The sequence below is a fragment of the Anolis sagrei genome, chromosome 6, assembly GCF_037176765.1.
Source record: "Anolis sagrei isolate rAnoSag1 chromosome 6, rAnoSag1.mat, whole genome shotgun sequence".
Taxonomy (NCBI): domain Eukaryota; kingdom Metazoa; phylum Chordata; class Lepidosauria; order Squamata; family Dactyloidae; genus Anolis; species Anolis sagrei.
This window is the reverse complement of record NC_090026.1, coordinates 11,066,237-11,084,847: the sequence shown is the minus strand read 5'-3', so window position 1 is coordinate 11,084,847 and position 18,611 is coordinate 11,066,237. Positions and strand designations below refer to the sequence as shown.

Sequence of the window (18,611 nt, the reverse complement as noted above, 5' to 3'; positions counted from 1 at the left end):
GGAATGTTTTAATAAATGAAAGGCACTGGGATTGTGGCGCAGCTGGCTGAGTGTCAGCTGCATTAAGATCACTCTGACCAAAAGGTCATGAGTTCGAAGCCAGCCCAGGTTGGAGTGGGCTTCCAACCAACTGTGTAGCCTGTTGTCGACCTTTGCAACCCGAAAGACAGTTGCATCTGTCAAGTAGGAAAATTAGGTACCACCTTGTGTGGGGAGGCTAAATTAACGAATTTATGAGGCCATAAAAGACTCCAGCAAAAGCATGCGGGGAATGCGGAAGTACTTCATCAGTGTCGCAGATGAACGATGAAAGCGATAGCTCCCCTGGCGGCCAGAAAAAGTTAAATAGCCTCTGTCTATGTCTGTATACGTTGTATGTCAAATTGGCATTGAATGTTTGCCATATATGTGTACACTGTAATCCGCCCTGAGTCCCCTGCGGAGTGAGAAGGGCGGAATATAAATGCTGTAAATAAATAAATAAATAAATAAATAAATAAATGAAATGCAGAAATAATCCTTAGAATGTGCTCTTTAACTAGCACTATTCACTTTTCCACATAATCACCAAACAACTAGATACATTTCTGCCAACAATGAACAAGTTTTCTGAAGCCGTCACGGAAGAAGTTGACACTCTGTTTCCGTAACCATCGTGCACAGATCTTCCGATAGCCAAGCAAAGCAATAATGTAACCCACACGTTCTTATGAAATGCCGATTATGCTTGAAATTTCTCTCTGAGTGATATGACGATCGTCCTGAATCAATCTGTCAACCTTTTGCTTGTGAAATTCGGTGGTTGCTGTCACAGGACGTCCAACTCTTTGTCATGCAAGTCAGATGTTCCCACCTCAACAACTTTAAACTTACTCGCCCAACGACGCACAGTACTCACATCAACACAACCACCATAAACAGTTTGCATTCTCTGATGAATCTCCTTTGGGGTGAGACCTTCTGCTGTCAAGAATTCAATGACTGCATATTGCTTAAGTCGCATTGACCAACCGTCTGTGCAGGGTTCCATACTTTGCACTTTAACAACACAACTGTTCAATGCTAAGGCTTCCTGCCAAAATAGAACTGAAGAGGAGAGTCTACTGAACAAGCCAGTACCTGCCGCATACCAGTACTGCCATCTGTTGAGGAGTTACGAAGGTGGAGGCATTACTTTTCATTCAACCCTCATATGTCGCAAGAGCTCAATTTGCCATATTGCCTTCTCAAGGCTCAATGCCTGGAAAAGCAGGTTGATTTTTTGGCCGGACAAGGAACAGGGAGGGTCTTACCTTTCCGTGCCTCTTCTTCCAGCTCGTCCCAATCTTTCCCTCTTTCTTCTTCGCTCCCGAGGGAATCCTTCGAGTAATCTGTCAAGAAAAGGGATCTTTGAGTCATTTCTCACACATTCAGAGGAAGTGAGATGTTTTCAAAGAGGTGTAATTCGGATTTGCCCAAACTTGCTTTCCTTGAGTTTCCCACTGTAACAAAATATCTAATTATAGTATAGGTTTCAAATAGGTTTATTATGGTTAGTATATTGTAAGCGCAAGCCAGCTTTGCTACAGCTACTTAGTTGCTGCGTTGCCATAGTAACCAAGCTTGCAGGAAAAATGTACCTATTTCAGCAGAGCTCAGAAGTCAAAGGGGGCGGAAGTATCATTTTTTAAATGATAGCCAGTCTTTGGCCGGCTGAGCCAAAGGGAGGTTGGTTCTGGCCATGTTAGAGCTAGACCAAGTAGTTTAAGTCTTCAGCCTGGAAATTTAGTGTTAAATGAACCAGTTTTGAATTAGAAACTAGCTTGTGAGCCAGGGGAAAGGAATTCCCGGTAATATTTTGTGTCTTCAGTGGTAGAGCTGAAATAAAACAAAAGGCAAATCTGTGCCTAAGTGTCAGTCAGTGGAACTGAGAATAAAATTTGTTTTAAAACTTTTATATCCTGATCTTCTCAACCTCCGTAAAGGGACTCAGACCATAAAAGTGTACTTTGAGAGAAAAATTCACGGTTAACCTGTTGCTAAGGTGAAGGAACTACAAGGTTACATTTATTCAGTCAGTAGACTGCGAAAGAATAACATTTTAAGTAAAGGAGAGTATTAAAGTCAAGCCGGTAAGAAGACAAGCCATTCTGGAAGTTATAAAAAAACTGTTTCAAGTATTCATGATAATAAAAGTTAACTGTAACTATAACTAAAGAAAACAGAGAATAAACTACTGTGTAACCACTAAGCTTTGTGTGCCTGAGAATCCTCAATTAAATATTTCTTTGTTCAATTTCTTATAACAAAGACTTGTGTCAAGTTTCTGAAGTGAAGATTTACCTCAAGGAAGACAGCTGAAAATTTTTTGGAACAGGATTCAGTTTATGATATTAGGTACACATATTAAAGTGCCATACCAAAAGCCTCATACCAGTCTCACACTCAAACTTCACACAAATACACACACACACACAAGTGCTCAGTCACAGCTACAGTACACACTCCTCTGTTATTTACTCTTTACTCTGTTATTTGCCCAGTTCGTTTGAGTTGTGTGTATGTCTCATATATTTACTGGTGGCAGCGGTGGGATAACAAAATAAAAGTCCCCCCTGCCTGGAAGTTTCTATCTTTACACACACACATACATAAAAGTGCTCAGTCACAGCTACGGTACACACTCCTCTATTATTTACTCTCCTCGTTGCCCAGGTCGTATGGGTTGTGTGTGTGTCTCAAATATTTATTGGTGGCAGCGGTGGAATAACAAAATAAAGTTCCTCCCTGCCTGGAAGTTTCTATCTTTATTTTCTTGTGTGTCGTCCCACCCACCAGGATCCAGATGAAATCAACCACACTTAAACCCACCAACGTAAATAAAAAACAGTCATGAATTGTTAGTGATTCACACCACACATTCATGGATGTTTACTTGCAAATCAATCTCTTTGTGCACCATGAGATTCATTTGCTTTCAAAAATGTGCCAATCTGGATCCACCCCCATAACTTTACATAGGGAGTATTTGTGTCGAACGGTTCTGTAAAGACAGTACTCTCCAGGGAAATGAGTCAAGGAGAGAGGAGGAGGCAAAACTGAGTTTTTCTGGTGGGTGTGCAGCAATATCTAGGTCACACATTGCCAAGACTGGATTGCTTTTCAAACAGGTTTCGAGTTTCTATTCAGGTCATGCTCTAAAAATGGTCCTGGGTCACCATCCAGATCTCACTGGTCTTTTTTAAAGAAGGAGGGGAAAAACCCTAAAGACAAGGAGACTGTTGTGCTTATAAACATGGAGGAGGTGCAGCAGCTGCAGATTTCCTCGGAAAGGCAGCATGGCCCAAATAATGCAGACGGGGAAACCTGTGTTTGCAGGAACATTTGATAAGCATCTGGAGGGGGCAGGACCCCAAAGCAGCATACATTTAGACCAGTGGTTCCCAACCCGTGGGCCACGAGACCTAAAATAAGGTCTGCAGCCAGGGATGTGTGCCACCATTGGAGGAGAGCGAGAGAGAGAAGGAAGGAAGGAGGCCAACGCCATTGTCCTCACTCTCTCGCGACTTCCCCGGCGCCGTTGGAAGAGAGTGAGAGAGAGAAAGAGAGCCCCCCAAAGTAACTATTATTACTGTTATCATTAGCTCCTATTGTCACACATCAGTTGTAATGGGAAAGCAGTCCTTTGTAAGACTCCGTTTAGTCCCCCAAAGTTGTTGTTATTTTTCGCTCCTATTGCCAAACACAAGAGTCAAAATGGGAAAGCAGCCCTTTGTAAGATCCTGTAAAGTCCACCAAAGTTGTTGTTCTCATCATCATCATCATCATCATCATCATCAAAGCTGTTAGGGACAGTTTCTTAGGTCTCACGCTCTGCTTCTTGTAACTTTTTCAACCTCAGCCCCCCTCCCCTCTTTTTTAAACACGAGTGTTAACAAAATCCATGGATAACAACACAATCCAACCAAAAACATTTTTTTCTTGGTGTCTTCATTTTTAGGCCTGTTTTTGGGGTTATTTGTGGTGATGATTCAGAAAATCTGGTCCATGAGCCTCCTTCCTCTTTATTTCTTTAATTTCCACTCCTTTCATGCCGCCTGCCACTCCTTCCTGGTCACTGCCTAGCCCCAACCCATTAGATAGACCACATCAGCTCTAGATTATTAAATATGGTTTTCTGTAGGCAAGCAGACGGCAACTACTGGATGACATATTCTGTATCAGAAACCAGAGCTGATGTGGTCTATCCAATGCGATTTTCTGAATCAGCACCCCAAATAACCAAACTGAATCTAAAGTTGACCAAAAAATGAGTTGTAACCCTTTTGGTATTAATGTTGGAGAGTGGTCCCTGGTCAAAAAAATGTTGGGAACCACTGATTTAGACAGAGAAAGTTGTCATCTGCAACATCTGCAGATACACATCAGTAGGGAACAGAGTTTGAACATGGAAGTAAAACAGCCAAGCATGCGTTTTGTGAACAGTTGCAGATTTCAAAGATGGGGGCGTTTGCTAGTCATCCAAGGCAATTCGTTCTTCTTGAGAATTCTGGGCTGATCCACCAGCCTTTCAGAGAAGCCGCTTCCTTACCTGTATCCTCTGCCTCAGAAGAATAGTCTTCATCAGTGTCCTCTTCATCATCGTCCTCCTCCTCTGAAGGGTTGAACGTCTCATCTTCAATTTCAGATCCCGAATCTCCCGATTCGGCATCGCTTCCCTGGAAGAGAGAGTTTGGGAAAAGGAGTAGTGAAAAGTGGAGCTGAGGGAAATGGGAAAGTCAGGTTTCACTCTTTATTAACTGGGTAAGGCCTTAGCAAAGGGCAGGTAAAAAAGGTAAAGTTTCCTCTTGACATTCTCTAGTCGAGTCTGACTCTTGGGGGTGGGGGGGGGGGGTGCTTATCTCAATTTTTAAGACCAAGAGCCAGAGTTGTATGAAGACGCCTCCAGGGACACATGGCCAGCATGACTGCACAGAGCGCCATTTCCTTCCTGCCAAAGAGGTACCTATTAATCTACTCACATTTGCATGTTTTTGAACTGCTAGGCTGGCAGAAGCTGAGGCTAACAGCAGGAGCTCACCCTGCTCCCTGGATGTTAACCGCTGACCTTTCAGTCAGAAAGTTCAGCAGTTCTGTGGTTTAACCCAATGTGCCATCAGGAGCTCCTAGCAAAAAACAAGGTGGCTTCTAATTCAATTTCTAGTTTTAAACAGCATGGATTTGGTGGGCTAAGATGGGGCTAGTGATGAAGTCTGGATATCCATAGTCATTTTCACACCAAATTCAGTCAGGGCACGTATCTTCAAGACTGCTCAAGGCCTGGTTCTTCTGACTCTGGTGTTCCACTCTGCAGCTGATATCAGTTTTTCAAAGGAAGGTAAGAGGATCAGAACACAGGACTTGCTTCTGATTTCCTGCCTCGTCTCGTGCTTTTCAGAGACTGTCGCTGACACCAGTTCAACTCACCTCTCCCTCAGGCTCAAGGAACGACCATCCACCTTGCTCAAAGAAGCCTTCTGGGTCATCCACAATAGTTTTCATGATTTTGGTCCAGTTGAGGGATTGCACCCCTTCTGTGTACTTGATGTCGCACGAGCTGATATGGGTGGAGAGGAATACATTGATAACAACCAACGCAAAACCCAGACAGAGCCTGAGTCCTCTCTCAGAGTAAGTGTTTCCCAGCCAACATATCATGCCATCCAAAAATAAGGACAAGACTCTTCCATTGACAGCTTTGCCCCTTTCAAGCACTCTAGGAAGGTGAAGGTAAATAGCTACAAGGCCTCCCAACTGTAATCTAGGAGGCCACTGGAAGAGCACAGCAAAGCCCAGAAACCCCTCATCCTACAACTCACTTGAGCCACTCCTTGATGGGGTCCAGTGAGGCCACGGGAATGGCGTTGATCATGGTGACCTTCTTGCTGTAATCTTTGTAGACAATGACGAGGTCAAAGTTCTTCAGGTGGAACTGCACCCGCTCAAAGTGGATCAGCTCCACCTCGTCTAGTGTCACCACAAAGGGGGGCTGCAAAGGGAGAAGGGGGGAGGGCAAGGGTTATCTGTATCCAGGCTGCCCACCAGAGTGGAAACACAATGGAGTAGCTTCGGCCACTCAACCCCAATGGCCTCCCATCTTCTCTCCAACCTAAGGGCACTTCCATTCCAGTTTGTGGAGAAAAAACTATTACCACCTCCCAAAACCTACAAATTAGAAAGTATAGCATCTGAACAGATCAGGCATTCCCCCATCTGAGATTCTGTTAACTCTATGATTCATTTTAAATGTGTTAATTGCCTCTAGCCATTCTTAGAGTCATTAAGAAATGTGTCCCAATTATTTTACTTTGTATATTTAAATTTCTCACTTGCTATTGAGTTGTTTTATAAATATATTCTGATGCTGTCTATTTGATTGTTATTTAAAGTGCTTTATTATGTTATGTTTCTCAGGCATTGAATGTTTGCCAATCTTTTGTTGTACACTGCCATAAGTCCCTTTTGGGAGACAGGGTAGTATAGAAATAAAGTATGCGGGGACATGCAAGAAGCCTCCCACAAGGATGGTAAAACATCAAAACATCTGGGCGTCCCATGGGCAATGTCCTTGCAGACAGCCAATTCTCTCACACCAGAAGCGACTTGCAGTTTCTCAAGTCGCTCCTGACACGGAAAAAAAAGATGATGATGATGGTGGTGGTGATTATTATTATTATTTAGAAGCCCGTCCCATTCCCTTGGATTGATTCCTCAGCCTTACAAGTGTAATACAGGTAGCAATTGCTCAAAATTGCAGCATCGTATAAGACAAAATGGCCATTTCCAGCCCCTGTAGTCAGTCTAGTGGAAATTTTGTAATATGTTTTAATATGTGTATTCTATGGAGTGTTTTTAAATGATTTTGTGTTTCGATCATGTGTTTTAGCAATGTTGTACCCTGCCTTGAGCCATGATGAGGGGATATGAAATATAATAATAATAAGTGCACACAAAGCAAGTGCTGTCCCTTTTCCAATGCCCACTCATGTTCTCCCTTTGCAAGCACAGGATGTATGTCTACTCACCCACTCCGTACAATTCACCAGGGCACTGCTGGTTGGTTGAAGGAGGCAGGTGCTTCTGTAAGGGGCACCATTGAACCTGATGCAATGAATTTGGGATTGGGAGAGAAAGAAAAGCAGTGAGAAGCAGTCCACACAGGAGCAACCATCCTCTCTTATTAACAACCAGGCATATAAATCCAAAGTAGACACTATAGGCGTCCTGGCCCTTGCTCTGCAAGACCTGAGCAGGGTTGTCAAAGACACGGTGACTTGAAAATCATCCATTTACAGGATCAACAGAAGTCCAAGTGACTTGACAGCAAAACAAAAACAGCTACCAGTTCCTATCTCCAACCCAAGAATGGTTTATAGGCTCTTTGTGATGGGGAGGAATGTTGAACAAACCTTGAGGTAAATATTAGTATATCTATTGATGCAGAGGTCATTCAGCAGATAGCATTTTTAAGCAATATGACATTGGATTTGCACTGTGACTCTTTAGGTTGTCTTTGCTTATAGAGCTCATTCAAATGCAAACCACCACAGAACAAATTTTGCCAAGAAAACCCAGTGATATAACCTTAGGGTCACTGCAAGTCCAAAACAACTTGAAGGAACAAAACAACAACATATCACTTTTAGGAGCCTAACTGTGATTTGAATGGACATGGTAAAGAGATTGGCTAATGGAATTAAAAAGACACTATACCCTATACCACAGGCATGGGCAAACTTTGGCCCTTCTGGTGTTTTGGAGTTCAACTCCCAGCTGTTAGGAATTGTGGGAGATGAAGTCCAAAACACCAGGAGGGCCAAAGTTTGCCCATGCCTGCTATATCCTATAACACACACACCTTAGATGCAGAAGCTGGGTCAAGAAACAGAATATGCCATATTTTAGTTTCTAATCCAGTTCCTTACCTTCCTCAAAATAACTGGAAGATAAATACTACAAAATAGTTTCAATCTCTCATTACTGTTATTGTGTCTCTTTAACTTATTTCAAATTTGCAGTAGGTGAACCTATCACAGGGCTTTCTAGATAAGATTTGTTCTGAGGGAGTTAGCCACTGCCTTCCTTTGAGGCCAATAATACTTGCCTAGGATCAATTAGAGCAGTGGTTCTCAACCTGGGGTCCCCAGATGTTTTTGGCCTTCAGCTCCCAGAAATCCCAACAGCTGGTAAACTGGCTGGGATTTCTGGGAGTTATAGGTCAAAACACTTGGGGACCCACAGGCTGAGAACCACTGAATTAGAGGGTTTCTATGGTTGATTGGGGATTCACATGCTGGACTTCCAGCATGTGTTGTTGTTGGGCTTGGCCTAATGAAAGCCACTCCAAGTCCTTTGCGGAGATGGAGGCGGGGTATACATAAAGTATTATTATTATTATTATTATTATTATTATTATTATTATTATTATAACCCTAGTTCAACATTCAAGCCATTAAACCATGCAGACCCTCTCTGGTGTCCTTTGAAATAATGACACAATTATGAACACGGTCCCCTCTGTTTCCTGTTTGGTTGATTCTCTCAGAAATATTACCTCAGTGGGAGAAAGGTCTCACTCTGTGAGAAGGCCTCACAGTGTGAGGTAGGCCTTAGTCTGTGAGAGAAGCTTGCTTGTGAGGTAAGCCTCGGTATGAGAAGGCCTTGTGTGTGAAGCTCCAGTGTGGAGGTTGAACTTTATTTGTGTCATGGAAACTTTGTTGTTGTAAATAGTGCAGCCATATTATTTTGTTCATAAGTCCACTCGCCCAACACATTCATCTTTTTTTCCTTTACACTGTCCTTCAGAAGAATCCCCCGATGTTTGGCTCACGTTACAGGGCTTTATTAACACAGAAAAATGAAAACGACCCATGCTTACCCCAGATCCCGGAAGGGCACCTCGAATTCCAGCTCCTCTTTGGTCAGAGCCTCAACCTTCTCAATGAAATTCTTGAATGCCGTTTTCAGCTTGTGCCTCATCTCGCGCTCCATCTAGGCCGGAAAGGACCAAGAAGTGTCAGTCACACAAGCTTGCCCTGCCCTTGGCTCAAGCTGATCTGTCCGTCTGTCTCTTTCTGCTTTCCCAATTCAGGGGGAAAAGCAGCCACCCCCTCACCTGCTCGGCATACAGGTCGTCGCGGTCGTGCATGTGTTGATGCTTGCCCAGATCGGTGGTGATTTCGCCCACTTCGGTATAGAACTGCACATCTGTGTGTCGCTTCTTGCCAAACATAATGGCATTCTGAAGAAAGGGGGGTGAGGAAGAGAAAGATTAAAAATACAGGTCTATGTGTGCACATGCTTCAAGATGTATTATAGTTTCATATCAATCAAAAATCAAGAGTTGCATAAATAACAAGGGCAACACTTGCATTCTGGGGATGGTTTTTTTTGTATATTTAATTACACTTTGTTTTAAGAAGGCATTTAAAACAACTTCCAGAGGACTTTTACGCTGCGATTGCCACTCTCCTGATGTCTCAACAAGGAATGCTTGACTTAACCTTGACTTTTTGTTTGTAAGGCAGGGTATTGTACAGGTGGCTCCTCACAACTTGAGCAACACCACCTATCATCCCCTACTATTAGCTAAGTTAAGGAGGATGACAGTTGCTGAAATCCAGAAATATCTTTTAGACAGCCACCTGTGTCCCTTACCTACTAAGTTCTAGGGAAAGCTAATTCTGTAACCAATATGAAGATACATAAACAGTGCCCCAGGTGGAGAAAGGGAATGTGGTAATTTTGTTTCATAGGACCAATAATATTACTGTCTGGGTTGCTGTGAGTTTTCTGGGCTGCTTGGCCATGTTCCAGAAGCATTCTCTCCTGACGTTTTGCCCACATCTATGGCAGGCATCCTCAGAGGTTGTGGGATTTGTTGGAAACTAGGTAAGTGAGGTTTATATATCTGTGGCATGTTCAAATGAAAAAAATCTGGTTACCAGTATTTAAAAAACTCTAAAATCAGGACAGTAAATAAAAAGAAACACTCAAACAACAGGGAAATTCCTGACATTAAACAACCAGGGCCAGCTAACACCTCCCCAAAAAGGATTCCACTATGCAGAAAACAGCCAGGCTTTGAAGCTGGAAGGCCATTTAATACTAATCAAGGTGGCCAATTGCAACATTCACACTTGTCTCAAGTACACAAGAGTTCTTTCTCCCACTCTGGACATTATTACACAGATATATAAACCTCACTTGCCTAGTTTCCAACAGACCTCAAAATTGCTGAGGATGCCTGACATAGATGTGGGCAAAACGTCAGGAGAGAATGCTTCTGCAACTTGGTCATACAGCCTGGAAAACTCACAGCAACCCAGCGATTCTGGCCATGAAAGCCTTCAACAACACAATATTACTGTCATTCTATCAACTGGAGAGTAACTTTGTTCAATGAAAGTAAAGCTCTCCCGTTTTCATCCCAATGTAGAAATATCTGGTAATCTCTCCTCATTCTAGGGGTTCAACTTGGAAAAGTACCTTGAGGTGAAAGTGCAGGACAATGATCATCTCCCCATCACAGGGCTGAAACACGGCATGCTTGATGTTGTTGTACAGGATGTCCACTTTGTCCCCACGCACAGAGGTGAAGCGGAAACCTACCACAAAGAAGGCTACTGTGAGAGAAGCTCAATGGTTTTGTGTATAATCAAGTTGTACCTCCCTGCTTCTGGCTGGAGGGTACAACTGAATATCATAAGAGCTGGAAGAGTCCCCAAGGGCAATCCAGTTCAATCCTATTCTGCCATGCGAGAACATAAAATCTAAGGACTCCTGACAGATGGTCATCCAATGCAGCCTTTGTTCAAAAACCTCCAGAGGAGGAGACTCAATCACACTCTAAGGTAGAATATTCCACTCTCAAATATCTATTGTCCTCAATATTCTAATATTCCAGTGGAATTTCTTTTCCTGCATTTTGAATTTAGAGCTACATGTGCTGCGTGCCATCAGCACCACCAAAACCTCCCACCACAAGTAGAAAAGTAAGCATCCAAACAAGGAAAGCTGAAAACATGGCAGTTCAGGAGAGTTTGGTCATTTCCTGAGACATCTCTGAGAAGAATGTTTTTGGCTTTCAAGTAATGTGAGTCCACTTCCCACTCCCCTTTGTACCATTGACGTGAGCCTCCAAAGACCCCTGCATCCTTTTCTGGGCAATGTTGGGGCGGATGTAAAGGTCCTTCAACTTGGGATTGCTGCGATTCAGGTTAATCACCAAAGAGTCTTGCTTGACAATCCCCTGAGGAAATGGAAAAGGAACAGCCATGTCAGCCTACCAAGTAATCTCAACTTGCCCTGTGTTGAGATACGGTCAACCCCCCTGTTTAAACAGCTCCACTGGCTGTTGATAAGTTTCCGGTCCCAATTCAAGTTGCTGGCTATTACCTATAAAGCTCTAAATGGTTCAGGACCTGCCTATCTGTGTGACTGCATCCTCCCCTACGAGCCTACACGGACCCTAAGATCTTCCGGGGATACTCTTTTCTCGCTCCCACCCCCGTCTCAGGCGCGGTTGGTGGGGATGAGAGACAGGGCATTCTCGGTGGTGGCCCCTCGTCTCTGGAACTCCCTCCCCAGGGAGATTAGGCTGGCACCCTCCCTATCCACATTCCATAAGGAATTAAAAAGGTGGATGTTTTATTGTGCATTCGACTGATGACTCCTATGACAAATGACTCATATCATGACCTGAATCATAATCTCATTCTGAATTCCTATATTACATTACTATATATATCTTTAAGTTGAATCGATTCTGTTAAATTGCTGTTTCCATGCTATTTCCTATGCTACTATACGTTTCTATCCACCTTATTGAACCACCTTATTCCTAAACCAGTCCGCATAGTGGTCCTCTTCCCCTCTTCAAAATTAGTTTGCTGTTGCTTTTGATAATTTTATTATCTTTGTTATCCTGTTTATGCTATTTTAAATTGTTATTGTTTGTTTTTAATTGTATTTTGCTTTGGGCTTGGCCCCATGTAAGCCGTCCCAAGTCCCTTCGGGGAAATGGAGACGGGGTAGAAAAATAAAGTAGTAGTTGTTGTTCTTTTTCTTCTACTACTTCTTCTTCCTCTTCTTCCTCCTCCTCTTCTTCTTCTACCATTCCCCCCATGCAATGATCACCCCATCACAAGAAACCCATATTTAGTGGGAGGGAAGGTTGGATATAAATTAAATAAATACATAATTTGTTGGGCGAGTGGGCTTAATAATAAAAGATCCTCCCCATAAATGTACAACAGAGTAACTTAGCAGCAGCACGACCCAGCACCAGTAACTCAAAGTGACAGAAAAGAACAAAAACATACAGACCAATGTTATCTCTTCCAAAGGAGGCTTTTCTTTGTAGTGAAATAATATAGTTGCAATATTCACAATAACAAGGTTTCCACAACACAAATAAAGTCTTTTATACTTCCTACTTTGCTTCCCTGCTGGGTTTCTTTCTCATGCAGATAAAGAGTTTCGCTCTCAGAGAACCTCCTCTCACTATGAACTTATACTGGAGCTTCACAGAGTAACTTTTTACACACAGCAGCCTTTATAGTACTGAAGTTTCACGCATAAGGCTTTCTCTCATACCAGGTCTTCTCATATCAGGCCTTCCTCATACTGTAAGGCCTACCTCACACAGACTGAGGAGTTCCTTCATTGAGGCAAACTAACACTAGCAGGCTTCGGCTTACTCACTCTCCTCAGGGCAACGCTAGCTTTCAAGAGGCTTCGGCCTGTTAACTCTTTCAGTGCTTGACTCACATTTTTGTAATCAAAAATACCTAGTTGATATTTAATATTTCTGATATATTTCCTGCAAACGTTCCTTGAAAACCCCTGAGACCTTCCTCCAACTCACCTCCTTCTCCTTCTCCTCAGCCTCACGAGTCTTGTAGCGCTTCTGCACCTCTTTGATGATACGGAAGGCATTCTGGAGGTTGAGAGCGGGCACCAACTGCTCCCCGGGTGTTTTTAAATTGGACGCCCGATATGTTCTGGAGAAGATGGGGAAGTTGGTGGTTACAAGAGATGAAGAAAAGCAGTGCAAAATTAGCAGGTGCCTGACTCAAAACTGAAGACAAGTACGTATGATTTAGAAGAGCTATTGGAAGACAGGAGGATGTATGAAAAATTTGACTCAAATTAAGGCTTTCTGGAAGGCCTCTCCATCTGGCCAAATGAAGACAAAAAGGTAAATAAGCTCTAGATATGAAGGGGGGGGGGGGGTTGGTATTCTATAGGATCCAAATAAAAAAAAGGATATATCAAGCTCACTCAAAATTTAACAAGTCACCCCCAAAGAGATTAGGCTCCAAGGCAATGAAAGATGCTACATTCCAGGTAAGGGATGACTCACATTTCTTTCACAAACGTGGCTTCAGGATTGGGGAAGATGTTGCCCTCGTTGCGACCCAGGGCGCTGCCTGGACAATAGAAGTTGATTCTCAGGTAGGTGTAGTCACCTTCCACTGACATACTGATGTTCTGTAGGAAAGGAACACGTGGTCAGACTTATTCACTTCCATCCAGTCCCTTTTCTTTCCCCCTGACGTGGCCCTTTCCCTATGCAACCCAAGCCAAAGGCCCAAGCAACTAAAATTTATTTGGGAACATCTCTATGGATTGGCACCATGGAATCCTAAAACTGGAAGAGACTCCAAAGGCCAACCAGTCCAATCCGCTGCCATGCATAGAATCAAAACTCTCCTGACAGATGGCCATCCAACCTCTGCTGAGAAACTCCCACTTTACCACACTCTAATACAGCATATTCCACTGCCCAACAGATAGCATTCCTCTTTAAGTAAAGGTAAAGGTTTCCCTTTGACATTAAGTATAGTCGAGCCCAACTCTGGGAGTTGGTGCTCATCTCTATTTCTAAGCCAAAGAGGTGGCGTTGTCTGTAGATGCCTCCAAGGTCATGTGGCCAGCATGACTACATGGAGTGCCGTTACATTCCTGCCAGAGCAGTATCTATTGATCTACTCACATTTGCATGTTTTTGAACTTCTAGGCTGGCAGAAGTTGGGGCTAACAGCAGGAACTCACCCCACTCCCTGGGTTTGAACGGCTGACCTTTTGGTCACCAAGTTCAGCAGCTCAGCAGTTTAACTTGCTGCACCATTGGGGGCTCTGTGCATTCCTCATTACACAAGGTTTAAAAAGTCTATACATATACAGGTTCAGCTGGGGAAATGAATGTGGATAATTTCTAGCTTAGGAAAACTTGCTAGTTAAATGAACAAAGTATGTCAAATCAATACATAGCTGCTCCAATTAAATATCAAATCTCTCTTCACATATACAATGGCCATTTTCTTCATAGCCTTCTCTTGTAACAACCATATGGTTGAATAAAAGCTTCTGCCTTTGCTATTTCAACCACAGACACCAAATTGCATCCATCCCAAGACTTAACAGGCTTCCCCTTGGAGACGGCACCCACCATACCTTGATGGTGGCAATGTGGAAAGGAGTGGCAATGCCAAAGACAGGCATAATGACGGTCTCGTACTTCTTGTCAATGTAGATCTTCATCTCTCTGATGTGTGGCTCCTTTGGCATCAAGGAAGGGTTTTTGTAGGAGACATTGGATTTACGAGCCCTACAAGGGAAAATGGAAGCTCCATGAACCACACCGAAGGCAATAGGAAACAACATAGCAACCTTCCCTTCAAGGTCTTTTACTCACTTCTGGATCTGCTGCTCTCCCTTTTGTTCTGTCAACCGTCGACGAGCTTCTTCATTTAACTGGTGCGCCAGTTCTTTCTGGTGCGCCCTGCGTTTCTCTTCAGCTGTCAGCTCGTTCTGCATGGGACAGACAAGGAGGAGTGTGATATTTGCTCAAGTGATACTAACTTGCCTCACACTGGCAGCACAACCAATGAGCTATCAATCTCCTCCACTAGAAAGGCACCACATTCTCACTCATGGACATTAAAGACTTCTCCCACCCTGCCTCACTCCGCCTGACCCTTCAGTACCCGAGTTCTTTCTGGCAAGAGGGCTGCCCGGGAACCACGGCCAAGCAGGATTCCTTCCGTGTCATCTTCTTCTTCCACCTCCTCCTCATCTTCTTTCTGTGACCAAACAAGAGAGAGAAGTTTGCATCCACAACAATTTGCTGTTCTCTGTTTTACAATGTTCTGATTTAACAATAATTCATAAAATGCCAAAATCAAAGCTTTAATGTTGTGGGCATAAGAAGAGTTATCAAACGGTAAAGGTTTCCCCTTGACATTAAGTGTAGTCATGTCCAACTCTGAGGGGTGGTGCTCATCTCCATTTCTAAGCCAAAGAGACAGCGTTGTCCATAGACACCTCCAATGTCATGTGGCCTGCATGACTGCATGGAGCATCGTTACCTTCCTGCTGAAGCAGTGCCTATTGATCTACTCACATTTGAAAGTTTTCAAACTGATATGCTGGCAGAAGCTGGGGCTAACAGTGGATGCTCACCCCGCTCCCCAGATTTGAACCATCAACCTTTCGGTCAGCAAATTTAACCTGCTGCACCACCAGGGGGACCTTGGAGTTATATTAAGAGTGTATTCCTAGTTGTCTCCTTTTTCATTTGCGATTTGAAAATTCATCCAAACAATACAATAATAATAATAATAAATAAATAAAACTTTATTTGTACCCCACTACCATCTCCCCAAGGGACTCGGTGAGACTTACATGAGGCCAAGCCCACAGCACATCAATAAACAAAGGCGATAACGAACAGTCCCAGTTAGAAGGACTAGAAACATGCTTTGTGAGACTTCTCAAGATTTCAAAGTTTTACAAATTCAGCTGGGGGTTACTAGCCCACTCTGTGCATTTTCTTGTCAAATCACTTCCAAGTATTTATTGTGCAGCCAACAAGATTTGTTCCCTGTGGTGCCACAAGACTCTTTTTGTAGTCTCCAGACTATACATCCCCCTTTATCACTAACCAGAATGTATGGGAACTGTGAAAATGCCTAAAGACCAACCATTTTTAGTAAACTTGCACAAGAGCGGGGTGGGAAGAGACTGGTCCCTTTGAAGTCACTAAAGTTTCCAGCTCAAAACTTTTCTTGTTAAACTTCAATCATGTACCTTGAGTAAAATGCTGACATTCTTGACCTTCTTCTTGACAGAAGTCAGAAGGGTAGCAGGGCCCTCCTATGGAAGAAGAAAAGCAACACAGCTTTAGAAAGTGTTTAGATTTAATAATATATGCAGACAGCCAAGAAATGTGGCTTTTTGTGAAGTTACATTTAATCACAAGGGCAATAAGCTCTTTGTCCCTTCTGAGGACAAAGGCCTCTTGCATGACATCCATAGATATAAGAGTTGCTTGAGATGTCCCTGGCAATTCTATGTTCTTACAATCTAGGCAATGCAACTGCCATTCATTTCTTGCCAATCCCTAAAGAAAATTTGGCATGGACGAGTGTATTTGCTTTTTTGTCTTCCAACCAGGATGAACTTCCATTACTGGTGAGAGGCCAGGGAGGTGGGGCAGGGAAGACACAACCAAGAGCAGTTGCAATGACTCAAGAGACAAAACCAACACACCTTTCTTGGAAATGGACTAAAGAACCCTTCTTTGGAATCTGCACATCTGCAAAAGTGAAGCCTTGCATTCTACAGTACTGAACAAACATAGAAGAGCTGGTCCCAGTAGCTGTCCCATATTTCCGCTGGGATGGGGCTCCAATATTTGGGGGCAGAAAAGTGGAAGCCCTGCATCACTGGACCAAGGATGGAGATGAATGTCGTTGACAAACAAGCAGAAGGTATTTACTCTGTGAGCCATCTTGCTGATGGTTGACCTGGTAAGCTTTACTCCTGAGAAGAATGTGATGAGAAATAGGACAGGTCTGTGGAACATGGGTTTGCAGAGCTTGCCTTCCTTTGCCCTTAGATGGGTGTTGATGGCGAGAGAGGGGAAAAAGACCAAAAAAGGTCAACTTGGACTCCAGGGTCCCACAGGTTATAGTTTGTAATGCTGAGCCAGTTCCTATATTAGCCCCCTTTTCACTGACTGGGGTGTAGGGAAATGGAGGGCTCAAAGATAGGCAGAATAATTGAGTGGGCGAGTCCTCCCCACCACCTTCAACTGCCATTTTGCTGGCCACTGAATGGGAGGGAGGCAGCAGGTAAGACATCTTATGTAATATTTATGTAAAAAAATATTGATTTTATGTACACCGCAAGCAAATTAAACATTTGAAAACTACTCTGAGTACCTTTGGAGCTGAAGAGTGGGGTAAACATCATTTAAAAAATAAATGGAGGAACTTTCAGGGGCTTCAACTGTTAATAAACACTACTCTGTTCAAAAGCAAAACCAGAACTGAACACAGGAGGGGCCTCCTCTTTCCAAAGAACATCTACACCTTCTCATGGCCTCTTTTTTCCCTGTTGTGGTGCCCCTTTGTCTCTCTCACACTGCCAACCCACTCACGCACTTTGTCATCCTGCTCATACCCACCTCTTCTACCAACGCAGTATCCCCGATGAACAATGCATATGTTTTCTCTTCTGGTTTCTTTCCCTCTTTGTTGGTCAGGTCTGAGAATCCCACATTGAGGCTGAAAACCATTCCTGTGGCAGACAAAACACTATTCAGGTGGCACTGAACTTCTTCAAGGGCTCTTTAGGCTATGTCAGAAATATTAAAAATTAGGTATTTTAAATTACAAAGATGTGAGTCAAGCATGGAAGGGATTAAATGGATGTAACAATTCAGCAAAGGCTGCAGTTCTATATAAGCAGGTGTGACTGTAGTTTAGTAGCAGTCAGTCTGAGGCAAACCTCAGTGGGAGAAAGGTCTCAGTCTGAGAAAAGGCCTCACAGTGTGAGATAGGCCTCAGTCTATGAGAGAAGCTTCGGTGTGAGGTAGACCTCAATATGAGAAAGTCTTGTGTGTGAATCTCCAGTGTGAAGGTTGAACTTTATTTGTGATATGGAAACGCTGTTCTTGTAAATAGTGCAACCATATTATTTTGCTATAAAGAAAAGCCTTCTAAGGAAGATATAACATTGGTCTGTGTGTTTTTGTTCTTTTTATCACTTTGGGCTACTGGTGCGGGGTCACACTGCTGCTAAGTTACTTTGCTGTCCATTTACGAGGAGGGTCTTTTGTTAATAAGCCCACTCGCCCAACAGGCTATCCACTCCCAATACACATGTGAATCTTGGTGCAATAGAAGACAGTGAATTCAGGTCACAAGATGGAAGAATCTAAGAAGAACCTTGCTGGAACTGACCAAAGATTGATCCACTCCAGTGCCATGTAACTATGCTGGCTAGTTGTGTATAGTGAGATATATCCTTCTTATCAGCCACCCTTTGATGGTGGAATGCCCCGCTGAAAGAAATTCGACAGCTAATATTTTCTAAATTTCAAAAAGTACTTTTTAGCAGGCTTAATCAATTTCAAACTATGACATTTAAATTAACATTATAAGGTTTATGTATGGATTGTTTTAATCTGTAATGAAATGTATTTTAAACTTATATGTGCGGGCTCTGAATTTATCTGCTTTAAATGGCTTTATGCATTTTAATTGTAGATTATATTTTAATCTGTGTTGCACTCAACCCTT

General features: G+C 43.1%; 1 protein-coding gene across 1 annotated transcript in view; it reads right to left on the bottom strand.

The window, feature by feature from the left end:
* The window catches only part of SUPT16H (SPT16 homolog, facilitates chromatin remodeling subunit), a 30,635-nt gene that overhangs the window by 1,301 nt on the left and 10,723 nt on the right, over positions 1-18,611 (bottom strand). Inside the window, exons 10-25 of the mRNA XM_060780074.2 lie at positions 17,495-17,607; positions 16,114-16,179; positions 15,012-15,107; positions 14,720-14,835; positions 14,479-14,632; positions 13,385-13,512; positions 12,887-13,022; positions 11,143-11,269; positions 10,507-10,625; positions 9,134-9,259; positions 8,897-9,009; positions 7,044-7,119; positions 5,838-6,007; positions 5,446-5,575; positions 4,571-4,697; positions 1,293-1,370 (exon numbers count right to left, since the gene is read on the bottom strand). Coding sequence (XP_060636057.2) covers positions 1,293-1,370; positions 4,571-4,697; positions 5,446-5,575; positions 5,838-6,007; positions 7,044-7,119; positions 8,897-9,009; positions 9,134-9,259; positions 10,507-10,625; positions 11,143-11,269; positions 12,887-13,022; positions 13,385-13,512; positions 14,479-14,632; positions 14,720-14,835; positions 15,012-15,107; positions 16,114-16,179; positions 17,495-17,607 — 1,875 coding nt within the window. The remainder of the gene's footprint in view (positions 1-1,292; positions 1,371-4,570; positions 4,698-5,445; positions 5,576-5,837; positions 6,008-7,043; positions 7,120-8,896; positions 9,010-9,133; positions 9,260-10,506; positions 10,626-11,142; positions 11,270-12,886; positions 13,023-13,384; positions 13,513-14,478; positions 14,633-14,719; positions 14,836-15,011; positions 15,108-16,113; positions 16,180-17,494; positions 17,608-18,611) is intronic.